The sequence below is a fragment of the Artibeus jamaicensis genome, unplaced genomic scaffold (genome assembly GCF_021234435.1).
Source record: "Artibeus jamaicensis isolate MK-2021 breed Jamaican fruit bat unplaced genomic scaffold, CSHL_Jam_final contig_1132, whole genome shotgun sequence".
NCBI classification, from domain to species: Eukaryota; Metazoa; Chordata; class Mammalia; order Chiroptera; family Phyllostomidae; genus Artibeus; species Artibeus jamaicensis.
The window spans coordinates 1,954,244-1,970,466 of NW_026521221.1; the positions used below are offsets into that span (position 1 = coordinate 1,954,244).

A 16,223-nucleotide genomic window follows, 5' to 3' on the forward strand; every position below is an offset into this window, starting at 1 on the left:
ATCTCCCAAGGAAAAGCAGCTACCAGTAAGATTCCTGCACTGAGATTTACTGCAAGAAGAGGCACGTTGGGTGAGCGCAGTGTAAGCCAACGATGGGGCAGAGGGGTCGTGGAGACGCCATCTCTGGAGAGCGACCAAGAGAGTGCAACATGTCTGATGCACGGCAACTTGGGGTCCTCTATGTTACACGTTCTCGGGAGGGGAAATTCCTTCTTTCTTTGTACTTGTCTTAATTTTCTTCTATTATTTCTGGCCCATGGCTATTGGCTATTCCTTTCCCTGTTTGAAACATACACTTTTTTTTAAAGGAACGAACATTTAAACTTTCTAAAACAACAAATGTTCAACGAACTAAGAACATAAGACACACTGGAAATATAAACCGTTTTCCCACTGCATGGTGAGAAACGAGAAAAGCCTAATGTGAAATGCCGAAGCCTCAGAAAAAGTAAATGAGAAATGCTCAGTGACTGTTGGATCTCATGTGAAGAAATGTCAGTTTGTTGGTCAGACTTTTATTCATTTGCATTTTCAGGATGTTTCTATTAATACCACGTGACACTGACCAAATTATACCACCATGTGAAGTTCTATACAGGTAACTTCACCTCTAGTTTCCTCTGCAGTTGTGTAACTGCAGCCTCTGGTCACCTATAGGAAAAATGTATTGGAGTCTTTTTTTTGGTAGGGGAAGAAAAACTTTCTACCTTAAGTTCTGTGGCTGAGGTCTGTGAATAAAACTGACAAAAGGCTGATTACCAGGAGAAAAAGCATATATCCTTGGTAAGCCACTGAACTAAAAATGAGAAGAAAAAAATCCCAAAGTGGTCAAGTTTACAAAAGCAACTTCAATTGACCTTTTAACCTTTCCTTTCACTGGGGCCACACAGAAAGAGACAACTCAACAGCAGCGGTCAGGCTTGGAGCTGACATGACATATTATCAACACGGGGCAGTAAATGGGCAAGTGAACAGGTAAGTAAAGGGGGTCAGGCTTTTAGGGAGGCAAACTGTGGAACAGTAAATACAAGGGGAGACTGATAGAAAGTCCGGGCTGTTTTAGTCGAGGTCTGTTTACTTAGTCTCACCTTAGTACGGTCTGTTTCAGGGTGAGGACCAAAGGGGAGGAGCCACGGTACAGAGGGACATTTAAGCCCTGCTGCTATTGGGCAGCAGCGGGACTGACTTCTTCCCGCACCTACAATCTTTATGCTAAAGTGGCATATTTCAGGGTGGCATGTTATTGTTTTCTAAGAAGCAATCGAAGTTCAGCTGCTCCTATAAAAAACAGTGGTTTCCAACCTGTGTTCTGTGGAGCTAGTTCCCTAAGGTGTCTTGATTTTTTTGAAAAAAGTTCTATGGGCAAGTCAGTTTGAGAAATGCTCAGTTAAATAGTTAAACATGATTTAGTGTAGCAGAAATTCCCAGGACTTTTAATTATCTCATGATACTTAGTGATTTAACAGAAGGGGAATAATCACTTGTTTTCCACACTTAACCATGGAGAAGGTTTAAGAGTATGTTTCAAGATGAGTGTTTCCTATGAAATATATCAAGAAATAATGGGATCTACACGTTTATATCTCAGTGCAAAAGTTTAAGCAGCCACAGAATTAAGTAGAAGCCAAAAGGGACAGAGCTAACGAAGCTGGTCAGCGTTGGTCAGCAGCGACCACCCTGCACTCTGGATCACGCTCCTGGGGACGGAGCTCTGGTCTGTTCTGAGGAAGAACGAAAGCACCCAAAGCTTCTGGATCCCACTGAATTTAAAGCCCTTTCTTAGGCACTGAAGAGCACCCATGGGTGAAGGAAATATGGTCTCATGTTTATTTCCATCCTTGGCTCATACAGCTCCAGTGGTATTATTCTTAAACATCTATTAACACGATTGCCTCATAATTATACAAAGGCTAACTGCCAAGCATTTTTCTCAGGAAGCAAGGCACTGCTTGTCTTTAATTGCTCTTCTGGCTTGTGCAAAAGGGTCAGCATTTTTTTTGAAAATCTTTTTTTTAAAATTTTAATTGAAAAAAATCTCTAAAAATACCATTTGAGTGGCTTCAAGATAAATGGAAGAGTGCATTCAAGGCCCCAAACTGAGTAACTACAACAATATAGACAATTTGGGGGCAGGGGAGTACGGGACCCAGAACTGACAGAACTTAGCCGTCATCGGAAGCGTGACAGTTCTTAGCGCCTGGATTTTCACTGTGGCAGAGACTGTCCTCACTGGCATGACAGACGGATTCAGAGGTTCCCAATCAGTAGACCTGATTCTTGATCCTGAAAGGTCAATTGCCTCTACCCATCGTCCCCTTCATCATCCTCCAGGCTCCCCAGATAGGGGCACAGCTAGCACCCACGTCAGAGGATGGGTTGGCAAAATCCTATGTTGCTTTACGATTTGGGGAAATGTGGAGAGAGAGCAACTAATATTTACTGAGCACCTAATTGGCCAGATACTTTCATACAAATTACCGCATGAACAAACAAACGTTTTCCTTATTTTGTACATAAAGAAAACTAGGGCTTATGTTAGATTATAAAACCAGTCCAAGGTCAGTCCAAGTGCTGATGAATCAACTAGGTTAAAATTTGAGCCAGGTCTGAGTGAGTCCAAGGTCAACTTTACAATTTGCTGTCTCCTGACTACAAACAACTTTATTTTCTGTGGTAGTATAAACAGCCCATTTCTTCCAGGATCCAGCAAAGCATCTCAGCTTTTATCATCACACCAGCTTCTATCAGAGGCCGGATGTTTAGATCTTCTCATTCATTCGCCCAAATCAATGGAGCTATTTATTTTCCACTGCTGGTAATAAACTTTCTTAACTCAGCATTTTGGCGAAAAAAGTCTAAATACTTGAATTGCTTCATTTCACACTCTTTCTCTGTGCATGAATCTTTTTGGCTTGTTTTTAAAAATAGATTCCGAATCACTGCATATTTGGATTTGAAAAGCAAGAGGGAACGCAATGGGAGCACTAATGTGAAACGGTCACATGGCTGCAGTGTTTGTACCTCTTCTACCCCTAAATGAAATAGAAAACTCTCGAATTTATGAAACAGTCACTCCTGTGTTCTTGGGACTGAAAAAAAAGAAATAAAATAGTACCCTAGGACTGTAGACTTGGGTTCTCTCCCGCACTTGCCATCCTGGCTAGGTCTGTCTGATTCAGTTTCCTTATTATTTAAAATGAGTTTTTAAGGAACTCCTAAGTTTAACTGCAACTCATTGGCCTTTCCAGTGATTAAACAATATAAAATAATTCCATTACTACCACCTAATCCTTTTTAAAATTTCTTTGACAAAGGCAAAGGACTAACCCATCTACTAATTTAAAAAAATTTTGAGTCTGATAGGAAACCAAGCAGCAAAGAAAAAGGTATGGGACCCAGAAAATGGTCTACTTAATGAGACAGCAGCATCAGAGTTTGCTTATTTTGGTTGTGGGTATCATGATTCATGCCCTCAAAAGGACAGAGAGGAAGAACCACCTTTTCGAGGAAGGACTAATACAGTAAAGCTTCTTCCCCTTCTGCTTAGTCTGATACCACATTTTCACGACTGAGAATAATCCTGTGAGTGCGAGCTCACATAGATGCCCACAACACCTGCCTTCGGAGTCTTATAATCAGAGGGGTTACGTAACAGACTATCGGGCCCAATCCTTAAAGGGACAACAAGCAGACCTCGGTTTCCGAGGACAGTCTCCTTGGCATTTCACTCCCCTCACTGTCCCATCACTTTGATTTCCCTCCCTTACCCAACATTTACACTTGGGTTCTAATGCAGCGAGACACACTGTAAGGTGGGTGAATCATGTCCACCACAGCCTGGTTGGGTTGAGTCAATACTAGTCACTCAAAAATACTATATCATTGACTTGGCTTTCTGGGTTTAATTTCCTAATAAATTGATCATTCCTTCAAAACGTCAGGATCAGAAGTATTTCAGAACAGTGTGCAGTTCTTATTTCATCAAAGGTTCTTTGGATCTGGTGAAGCCCATAGGTACATGTGCTAGAGGAGAGTCTTTGGGGAAATGCTTCTCTTAGCCGCTCTAGCAGAATGGGGGACAGGGAATTAGAGCACAACTCCTCCCTCCCAGTATGTACAAATTCACCTCTTTCTCCAACCACCATTTACACTTGGTGTAAAGACTAGAAGTCTTTGTCAGAAAACATCAGTCACGCTCGGTTAATTCTACCACCAAGAGGTCATCATTCTACTACCATTCATGTGAGGAGAGCACAGTAATCTCAGTACAGTGCTTCTCAAACTACAGAGTGCTTATGAATCACCTGGGGACTTTGAAGAAATGCAGACTGAAATTCAATAGATCTGGGGTAGAGCCCAAAGGCCTGCATTTCTAACAAGCTTCAGTAATGCTGCTGATTTGCAAACCATACTTGAGTATCAAGATCCTAGTATCTGCTCGTGGCTGGTTATCTACCGAGAGAACTAAACAGGGCAGAAAACTCAGAACCTCTGTATGCACTGCAGAATCCCACCCTGCACAGAGGAGCAAAGTTCACTGCCTCTCCCTGCCTACACTCTGGATCTTTCTTCCTGCCCAGATGGATTTGCCAGCTTCTGCTTGCTGAGCTGAATGACAAATCCTGGCTCAGACTCACCAGCCTTACCTGACGCCACTGTGCCTGCAGCTCAAACACGCTAAGCTCCTAATGAAGTACAGATTCCTGGGCCCTAACCCTGAGATGCTGATTCATTACCTCTGGAGTGACCCCAAGAAGAAAGAGATACCCTAGGTGATTCTGACAGGTTATGAAATTTGGGGGAGGGAAATACATGTAACCTCTTTGGTGGATTTGAAAAACCTATATCCTATGGCTGTTAATGCCTTTATATCAAGAAAGAAAGGTTAAAGAAAAACAAAACAACTTGAGCATCTGGTACTATGAGAGAAGACACGGTTTCCTCCTCAGTTTCAACACTTGCTTAGGGGCACTTATTATTTCCAGTACATTCTATCTGTTTCCTCATTGAAGTTCACTAAAAATGTAATGTATGCCTTAGTCTATAAAAATTATTTTAATGTAGGTATGATGACAGATACACTCAGTTAATGAGAAAAATATCAAAGGAATGATTATTTTACCTTCTGATGGAACAAATAAAATTCATGTTGTTCATACACATACACTTTTTACAAATATATCCAAGAAGAGTACTGATCATTAATAAAAATAAGAAATGAACATTAATTATTCATTTCAAAATGGCAAAAGCAAATATAAAATACAAAAAGTAACTTTACTTTGACTTTGTAAATGAAATTATCTCCCTCAAAAAGGCTAGCGATTGGCTATCTGGTCTCCTCTGGGGCAGGTGTGACATGTGGACAGCTGTCAGCCTCTGCTGGCACAGCCTCGGGTCCCGCCCCGGCAGCAGGGGCCTCGGGTACAGCGCAGGCGACGTCAGGACCGGAACCAGCTCCTGTCTGATCAGGGGTGGTGTCGGGCGGAGAGGACAATGTTTCTTGACCAGAGCCAGCATCGGTCACACCGGGCATCTCGGCTTGCGCAGGCACACCCTCTTCTTCCATTTCCAGTTCTGTCTCCTGACCCTGAACTTCCTCACCTTCTTCTACCATAGCAGGTGGTAGCTGTAATAAGGTCTAATAAAAAAAGAAAATATCAGTGTGAAGTAATTCAAATGAAAAAAACACGGGCCTATGAAGTTAAGCTCTCGCATATCTTCTAATAAATACTGTTCACTGTAGTCTTCTCGACAACACTGCTGGCCATTTTGTATCACAGATGAAATAGCTCTGATGACAAAGGCCTAGGTTTTGCTGACTCCAAGAATATGCCAACACAGGTATCGCAGATAATGATAAAAATATGGCATATCTTTAGAGAGGAAAATAATTTTAAAAACCTATTAGATTTTTTAGCAAACGAATTTGCTGTCACACCTGGAGAAACAGTGGCTGATTCGGACTGACTGGGACTGACTGGGACCGACTGGACTGGGACAGCCACTCAAGAAGAGCCAACTGCAGTGAAGGAGCCCTGCGAAGGGCGGGGAGGAACCAAGCTGTGGGACAAGCCCCGGCAGGGAGGGAGCAGGAGGGTATAAGGCTTCTGTCCCCTCGAGTACTGGAACAGCTCCAGATTTCTAGATGCTGAAGCTGGAGCCTGGAAAAAGGTGGGAGAGGGACAAGTGAAAAATGGGAGGGATTTCCAAGGAGCGTGAGAAAACTTTTGGGGTAATGTGTCCATTATCTTGATTGCAAAGATGGTTTCACAGGTTGGCCTGCCTATCTATCTATCTATCTATCTATCTATCTATCTATCTATCTATCTATCTATTTTGTATCTCTGTATCTCTATACATCAGAACATATCAAATTGTATACTTTAAATATGTACAATTTATTTTATGCCAAATCATATCTACATAAAAATGTTTTGAAAGTATGGATGCTGCATGAATAATGACAGCCCACTTTGATTTGGCTGGTCTTCTGCAAGGAATCAAGTATTGAAAGACCTTCTCCAACGTGAAGGGGGAACGGCGTCAACACACCGCGGAAAGGTGGGGCCGGGGCAGGTACCAGGATGGGTGGGCGGTCATGCTGTAGGGTGTAAAAATGCCCAATCACTATCCTGTGCACCTGAAATTAGTATAACTAATATAATATTGTACACCAACTACACTTACATTTAAAAAGAAAGTTTATTCTGAAACAGATTCTTCAAGAAAAACAAGAGTTGTTTCTGAGAAAGCTCACCTGATGATAATGATGTGTGGTCTGTATCAAATGCATGTACATGTTATACACAAAGTTTGCCATTTGGGGCATGTTCTTTATTATCTGTACTTCATGAGATGGTCTCTCCCCGTTCTAGAAGAAGGCAAAAAGAGAGTGAAATATAAAGTGAAAAACACTAAAAAATAACATCCCATTAAAAGCCTATGTCTCCATTTTATGTATAAACACTATTAGGGTTTAGAGGACATAAAAGACGTGTGAGATTCCAATAAAATATGAAAAAGAGTGATTAAATTTAGAAAATACAGACATTGCGAGGGAGCTAAAAGTTATTAGCTTTTAATACAATTTTAGGCTGGTAAGTAAAATATGAGCTTTGGTCTGCTAACTAATATAGAAGAAAAAGAGATAAGCAAACAAGTGAAATAGAAAATACAGTCTAAAGGAACAGTTGCTAATATTACATATGCTCCAAAGGCAATTCTCAAGATTATTCAGAAAGAAAATATTAAAACTATTCGTCCTCTGTATGTTTTTCTAAAAAATAAGAAGCTGACATTTATAGTAAGAAGCTAACAATATCTATACTTTAGGTCATGAAGATGAAGATTCAAAAAGAATCTTTACTGATAAACCACATAGTCGAAAACACTGGCAAAGAGTAGTCTGAAGTGTGAACTTGGTGGTGTTCATTGGGACCACCTTGGGGAGGAGGCTCAATCACGGAGGCCTGGGCTCCGGACCCCAGAGGTTCAGACTCAGTCTGAGACAGAATGAGGCGAGTCTGTTGGGGCGGTTTCTGACAGCAATCTGAGAAACAGCGTGCTGTCACTGTGGGAAAAGCAAAGGAAGAAAAGGCAAAATTTGCACTTCTTCCTAAACTGTACTAAATAAAGATGAACCACTTTGCTATTTACACTCAATTATAAAATGTTTATAAAGTCGCACCATTTATTACTTTCTCTAATTCTCCATTTTTGCATATATAAGTTGGGTTAATAAGAAAACCTACTGAACAGGGCTGTTATTAAGATGGAATGAGATCATTCTGTAAAGAACTAATTGCTTGATACATTGTGAGTACTCAATAAATAGTGGCATATATTATTTTTATGTAGAAAATATAATTTAGTTCCTTAATGCAAGCAGCACTCTAAACCAGTGATTGGTAAACTTTTTGATGATGTCCCTAGGTAATGGGGTCATCTATAAGAGAATGCAGCTCTATGCAATGAATAAAAAAGTCTTACCTTTCTAGTGGTTGGGAAAGGTTCTGTTGGAATTATATGCAAATGAAGTGGGCGGGCCGTGAGTTGGCTGAAAGCTGGAGTTAGTTCAAAACAGTTTTGGAAAAGGGATACTCTGGCGAAGATATAAAGTCCAAGTCTGGCTCTAGACATGGCTACCACTAAGCGACGAACATCCCTTAGGAAAACAAACAAAATTAATTAACATATCAAGATTAACAACGTTATTTATGCAGCTTTTTCTTATATATTTCATGAAGTATTCCTGTTAAGCTATGTCAATAAAAACTTAATTTTTCTCAAAACTTAACAGAGCAAACATTAAGTTAAACAATGTTATGTGACTAGTGAACTGAGTACAAAGTTAATGCTTTATTACTAATCTCTACAGTGGTTATTTTTGGGGGGGAGGGTGTGGTGGGGAATAAAAAAATAACCAATGCATGATTAAAAAGATCTCAGTAACCATATTCGTGTCATGGTTCAGCTGTCAGTCACCACTATTAAATCAATCTGAACAACCCTTCCTCTGTACCTACCAAATTCTCAGACTTCAAAGTCAAATTTTACTTCCCAGATAATTGTCACCACATTGTTTTGCACTTTTTGTAATAATAATTACAAATATAAACACATAGTATGATGATATGATACAACATAACATAATAACATGCCTTATTAATGTATTTACTCTAGTACCGAGGCTCAATTCCTGGAATACAGTAAGTATTCAATGTTCACATAAACAGTAATAAAAATGGCTAAACTGAATGACAGAACTATACATGTGACTAATATATTAGGCCAGTTTTCTTTATCTTTTAAAGGGAATATGTTTTTAAAACTTTATTTGAATCAAGTAAATTTATAAAAGGGGGGCTATTTAGTAAGTCTAACTTCATGTGACTATTACTACATGTTTTTAGTAAGAAAAACATATTTTGGTTTCAAACACAGAAAACTGTTTTTTTTGAGATGCTTTTAGGAGGCTATTTGAATTTGTGAGTATTCTACAAAAAAGACAACTTTCGTGAATGAAAGTATTAGAGTGCTACAGAGATCAAACATTGCAAAGATCATATAATAACCAGGGTTACCCACCCCCCAACCCCCACAAAACTATGAGAGGTTCATTCAGGTAGAAGAAAACATATCCCTTTGAGGAATTGCTACATTTGTGACACACAGAAATCAGGAAGAAATACTATCTTCTGGGCCACTGCAAACCCAATTGTTTTTTATTTTCCCCACATTTCCTTAGACCCCCAAGGGGTCATGCTACAGGTGGGTGGTTCCAACACTGGTAACTAGGTGCATAATACCAGAACTACCTGGCATTTGGACTTCTCACACAACACTATAAAGGAAAGTACAGTTAAAACAATGCTGTCAGGGAGAAAAGGATGGTAGTGGGAGAAGCAGGACGCAAACTGTTGTTTCCATGGTAACGGCTGTGCAATGTTCAGTTCTCACCTTCCTGCGGAGAAGGCTCTGCACCTCTGGGCAGAGCACAGACACAGTGCTCTTGCAGTGATACTGAACTGACCCCACTGCACACGAGGACAGTTAGACTAGAGTTTTCTGCTTATTCAAATGCAGGTATCTTCTAGGGATATGCTTAATGTCTCTCTATGTACAGGACTCTAAGCTTCACGAAGGCAGAGATCATAAACATTACAATTACTTCTATATGGCAAGAACCCAGTGCACTACCAAATAATAATTTCAAAGTGTTAAATGAATGACCAAACACTGTGAACATGACAATCTACCAGGCAAAAAAATAAATGAGTAGACAGGGTTCCTGAGTATCTTAAACCCAGGGCAGTGAGAATGACCACCTCCTTCACAGGCCGTAGAACACGGCTGGGCAGAAACTGCACTGTTGAACAAGGCAGCATTCTGATAGAACCCTCGACCAGGACACAACACAAAAAAGTTGCAGCATCACTGCTTTGCACGGAACAAGTCCCAGGCATTTCTGTTGGTACTTGGGCCACTCAAATCAGGTGGGGGCAAGAACAATGAATACTAGAAAAGGGAGTAGAAATGTTACTCTGGCTTCTAGAGAGTGCACAGAATCCTAAGTCAGGTCTCCGGAACTAAAGCTGAATAGCCTGGCTCCTGTACAACCACCCGAGTTTACCCTGGATGAAAAAGATGTAAGCAAAAGAAATATGACAGGTACTGGAAAACTAAAAGAGTCACCCATGACCTAGGTAACTAGGCCCAAGAGAATGAAAAACACATCTACACAAAAACTTGTACATGAATGTTCACAGCACCATTATTCATTCATAATAGCCACAAAGTTAAAACAAAACAAAAACCAACCCAAATATCCAACGGCTGATAAATGCAAAATACAATGTGATATATCCACACAATGGAATATTATTTGCCAATAAAAAGGAATGAAGTATTCATACATGGTACAACATGAAAGAACCCTAAACCCATTATTATGCCAAGTGATCCCATTTATAAAAGTGCCTAGAATAGGCAAATCTACAAAGACGGGAAGGGGAACAGTGGGGCCCAGGCCTTGAGGAGAGAAGGCAGGGTGACTGCTGTGAGGGCAGGGTTTCTCGCTGGAGTGGTGGAAATGTCCCAACACTGGCTGAAGACGGCTGCACAAGTCTATGAATATACTGTCAACCACCGACTTAGAGACTTAGACACTCACAATATGTGAACTGCATAGTGCATCAATTGTATCTCAATAAAGCTATGATTTAAGAGAGATATGAAAGAAAGTAGGTTTCCTTGGTCTCTTGAAACTTCAGAAACAAAAATATTACAAAAGGAAAGATATGAAAGGTGATCTCTGTAAAAGAAAATATTCTATGAAAAGTTTGATAAAGTTCTAGCTAAGGTACCTAAGCAATTTGGGTAAGGAATTGGGTAGCTGGATACATAAATAATGGTTAAACTGACACACCCCCTACATACTTTAGCAATACCTGAACCATCACCTGCACCACCCCCACCCCGCCAAGAAGAAGCTGGATACCCAAGAGCAAATTTTGGCGAATACAAAGATTAATTACATAAATAATAGTATTTTTGTTCAGAAAATCTTGATATGTATGGCAATATGAAATCAGGTTCTTTTTTAACCCTTCGTTCATAATAAGCATTTACCATCCTTTTTTTTTTTAAAGTTTCCAGAAAATTCAGGCCAAGAAAAAGCACAGACCTGAACTCAGCGAATCTGGAAAAGACAAAGCCCTACAGAATGAGCAAAAAGGTGGGGACGAGAGGAAAGTAGTCTTCATGTACTCATACTGTGAGTTTTCCAGAGATTTTAATTATGTAAATCCTAATAATGCCCCATTCAGACAGTAGCTAGCTATAAATCTCACTGTGAGAAAGGAACCGCTTTTTAGAAAGGTTATTTTCCAAATACGTGCTTGACACTTAAAAAATAAGCAAAAATTAACTGTTTTAGAATGTATTGTCTTAAAACAGTCTCTCGAAACATCCCATTGTTGCTTACTCTTACATAAAAGTTATCAGTCTAATGGAGCCTGATCACTGGGCTAAGCTCCAAACACATCTCACCTTAATGATAACATTATGAGAGCTTGGAGAATTTTCTTTTTATATCTACTGAAAAAAATAATAAAATGAACTCTCCATATAGTTTTGCGATTAAGCCATGAGAGATGAAGGTTTATAAAAACGAAATGGCTGCTGTGTAATAATAAGAAGATATTATTCCTATAAATCTCTAGCACAGAAATACATCACAACGAATGACAAAAATAGATTACTGTTTGTCTTCACAATTCTTAATCCTGGGAGGACAAATGGCCCCTTTATCCTCTGACACTGAAGTTGAGAGACTGTGCAGAAACATTGGAAATCCCATGCAGTGAAAACCCAGTCCGAAGAGACTTTGGAACCACTTCGTTTCCTTTCATTTCTCATAGTAAGTTTCCAACAGATATAGAATATATTTTAAGATTTTATGATAAAGTGCTATTTTTGAATTTTACCAAAGACTAAAAAAGTTTAAACTACTAAAACATTTAAGATTCAAAAAACTCAGAAGCAATGTGATGGTCTGAATCTGATATTGTTGTATTCCAACATACGGTATCAAAAGCTGCCCTAACAATGAATTATACTTTAAACTTAAAAAAAAGTAAAACTACTTAGCCAAAGAAGTTTAAAATTGAAGCAGATAGTAAAGTTCAGTAATATTATGACAGTTTTTCCTTACGTACCTCAGATGGCCCACTGCTCTGGTTCGTACTAGAGAAAGAAGAATATAATCATTCTGTTGACCTTGAAATCTGTCAACGGTTGTCACCTAGGAAGAAAAAAGGGTGAATATGGTATGTGTTGAACAATGAGACTCTAACAATCCCTAAACAAACATGAGCATATTCTTGGAATTCACAGGACCAGCCAATGAACACTAACTGAAATCTGGAGCTGTGGTCACCCGAATAGGCCATGTCCCCTGCATTATTCACACACCTGTGCTGACGGCCGAGTAACTGTGTGTGGAACTAACCGTCTTCCCCTACTAGACTACTCAACTCCATGAAGCAGGGACTGTGTTTAGCCTATCACCTGGTCTCCTGGTTTGATGCCCATCTGTAGAACTTAATTTGCTCAGTTATTTAACACATTTCAGTTCTCATCTAAAGCCTTCCTCTGACTAAAAACACACAAGTAGTCTTCACAGTACTTCTTGTTCAGTTTGAAAATACATATATAAATAAGAAGATTCAGGGAGCTTTCAGTATAATACTGGTGCTCAGGCATTTCTCTCCTTTTCATTAATTCAACAAAAAGTTTAAATGTTTATCCTGCACAGACTACAATCACGGCCCTACCTTTAGGAAGTGAACCCTTATTTTTAACCCAGGTTCACAGAGGTATAATTTACATACAGTAAAATACACTCACGTTCAGTGCACAACTGGGTAAATTCTGACAACACGCACCCTCATACAACCACCGCCACGACCAGTTTCCAAGACCTCAGGCCCTCTGTCATCAAATCTGCATGCCCCAACCCTGCACGGCCTCTGATCTGCTTTGTCACTACAGAATTTTCCCCTAATTCTAGAATTCCATAAAAAATGACGCACTCTGTCTAAATTTCTTTCACTCAGTGTAATTTTCCTGAGATTCATCAATGTTTGTGTACATTAAAAATTCATACTTCTTTTAACCACTGATTAGTATTCCACTGAACACAAGTACCACAATTTGTTTACCCATTCACTTGTTCATGGCATTTGGGTTGTCTCTAGTTTGGGGCTATTTTGAATGCAACTGCAATGAGAAATCTTGTATAAGTATTTTTGTGTCATGTTTTCACTGCTGGTGGATAAAAATCTAAAAGTGAAATTGCTGAGCTGTATGGAAAGGGTGTGTGTAACTTTATAAGAAACTGTCAAGGCTGTTTCCCAAAGTTGCGGTATCACTTTACACATTTACCAGCCAGGTTCCAGTTCCAGAATTCCAGTTGCCCCACACCCTTGTCAACACTTACTATGGTCAATCTTTCTAATTTTAATCTTTCTCTTGGGAGTGTAGCGGTACATCATTATAGCTTCAACTTGCATTTCCCTGACAGCAAACGATGGTAAGCACTGTTTCACGGGCTTATTGACCATTTGTATGTTTTCTGGTGTGAAATGTCTGTTCAATACATTTGCCTAAATATTTAGTATTGGGTTTTCATCATTTAACCATGACTTTTACATTGACAGAGGTCCTTATATTCTGGATACAAGTCCTTTGCTCGGGCCTACAGCAGTTATACTAGGAAGTTTTGCTGTCATCCTGACCCCATGGACAGAGCTTGTCCGAAAACTGGGCTCAAAGCTGAGAATGGCGGGCAGGGGAGGAGATGAACCTGGTCTTCGAGACCAGCCCTGGCTCACTGACACCCCCCACCCTGGAGCCATGCTACCTTCATCTTGCTAGGGGAGAGAGACACTTTCTTTATTATTTAAGTTTTTCTGCTACTTATAAATAAAAGAACTCATATATTGAAAAGCTCCTATTTCTAAACTTTCTACCTTTCAAAGTTACTAGCTTCTCATTTTCACTCTCTATATCCCTTAGGGAGTGTTTTATAGTGCCTATTCCTCACTGCAGTGCTTTTGATTTTTGTCTTCATTTCTATGATTTTGTTTTATTTTCTTCTAGTTCACATTTTGACTCTTTCTGAACTCTTCAATTTCTCTACTTTGTAGCTCCCTCTCAGATATGGATATTTCATTAAGTACTTTAAAATTCAAAGCCAAATATGGATTCAAAATTTTCATGTTCCAGGCCAACTTGTTTTCTGGAACATGTATCTTGTCAATTAGTATGTTCTGAAGCTCTTTATCCGTCTTCCCCTTGATTTATATAAATCAAATGTGCTAGTTCTTCCTTTCCACCACTATTTCATCACTGATTAACATATTAGGTTGGGGTGAGCAGGACTGACTTCTACAGGCTGGATGGTTTCACAACAGGAGGTTCTCTTTTATTCTGCAACTACAGAGACAGTCTATTTGCAAATACAGCTATTTGAAAATAAACCTATTGCAAATGTAGCTCACCTGCAGGCTTCTCCGAACCAACCTGAGACCCAGAAGGCTTCTGCTGGCCCCAATCTGCACCCATGACTGATGCAGGGATGGGGCTCTTACACTTCAGAGCAGGCCACTCATCTGCAGGAAGTGCACTGTGCCGGCCTTGGGAAACTAGCCCACTAAATCCTCTTCTTCCCACAATTCCTTCATGATTTTAGTCACCACACTGTGTCCTCTCACTAGAAATGGGGTTTGTCTTCTCCTCCTCCCACTTCCCTTACTTTTGGGTTATTTCCAAGAAAAGGTAAAAGAGTTTTTATACAGCTATGTTCACAACCAAAGTCCCAACTCTGTCACTATTAATATATGTTTCATTATTCTTTCAAAATTTCCACCTTTTATTGATAAAATCCAGCATATTCATTTTTATGTGATATTACTCCATCAAATCACATAAAAATAAAAAATATTAAAAAATCCTAGGTCTAGCAGTTTCTCATTTGCTATGGACATGACCACAAAACATTTTTCCCACTAAGTTTTCTTGGCTACATTGCCAGTATCCAGTCTATTGGGAACATTTTATTAACTTTACTTATATTCACTGTCTAGATAAGCACTGTCCAATATAGTATGATACAAGTTACATGTGATATTTATGGGATCAAAACATGAAATTCCTTAAATAAAAATTTATTAACTTTAAATAACTGTGCCTGTATTACACATAATTTTAAAAAACCTTTATAAAAAATCGTTTACCTGGATTCAGTTTACAATTGTCCTTTATCTTCAAGAAAAACCACTCCCCTACACACATACAGTAAGAGGCGGTGCAGACTATACCCTTGCAAACAAAACAAAGTGATACAACTCCCACTTCTACTCTAACAGTACCTAATGTCATATTGTTACCCATCATTTTGGCAACAAAAGATTTTAGACACATTTACTTCTGATTACTGTTCATAAAAACCTTCAGTGTGGTAGCCGGGACAGAAGTTCAAAGCAAACCAATAACAATGTGGGAGAGGATTGCCAGAGAATTACTTATAGTTCCTATTACTGCATTTTCTCACATTTTAAAAGGAGATAACAAAAAGACAAAGTGGAACAATATAAATAACATAATAAATATAAATCTTTCCATCTTACCAAAATCAAGAATAAGAGAACATATGTATTATATTCAAAGAATTACCTTATTTGGTCTTCCAATCAATGGATTGCTCCCACATCGCCTATTGATAATGTCACGAATAAGGTGCTTTTGTCCGTTGTAAGTTGTTAGGATACTAATCTTGTCGGCAGGGTAACCAAGTAAGCACATGTACATGAAGAGAGCCACTGCATACTCCGCCTCCCCAAGATTCTGCAACGCAGACATAACCGGGTTGAGCATTTGTGTCCTATTGTTTTCATTTTGTAGAAAAAGTGGCTCACTAGCACAATCTGTTCATTTATCACTCTTGAAGAGGTGAAGAGTTAAGTAATTTGGACAAGTGAACATCTTATGTAAAACTGACGAATAACCTTATCCTAAAATGACACTGATGATAAACACAGAATAATGTAAATATTACTGTTTGACATTTGCAACAAATTGTAATAGATGCAATATCATAAAATAAAAGTTACCAACGGAACACTTAACATTTCTGGGACCACAACGGTCACAGTACA

General features: G+C 39.2%; 1 protein-coding gene across 1 annotated transcript in view; it reads right to left on the bottom strand.

Annotated features, from left to right (window-relative positions):
- Positions 1-5,040: 5,040 nt before the first annotated feature.
- The window catches only part of AQR (aquarius intron-binding spliceosomal factor), an 87,364-nt gene continuing 76,181 nt past the window's right edge, over positions 5,041-16,223 (bottom strand). Inside the window, exons 31-35 of the mRNA XM_037133156.2 lie at positions 15,742-15,912; positions 12,222-12,307; positions 7,993-8,167; positions 6,761-6,874; positions 5,041-5,641 (exon numbers count right to left, since the gene is read on the bottom strand). Of these exons, the coding sequence (XP_036989051.1) occupies positions 5,330-5,641; positions 6,761-6,874; positions 7,993-8,167; positions 12,222-12,307; positions 15,742-15,912 (858 nt within the window). The 3' untranslated portion in view covers positions 5,041-5,329. The remainder of the gene's footprint in view (positions 5,642-6,760; positions 6,875-7,992; positions 8,168-12,221; positions 12,308-15,741; positions 15,913-16,223) is intronic.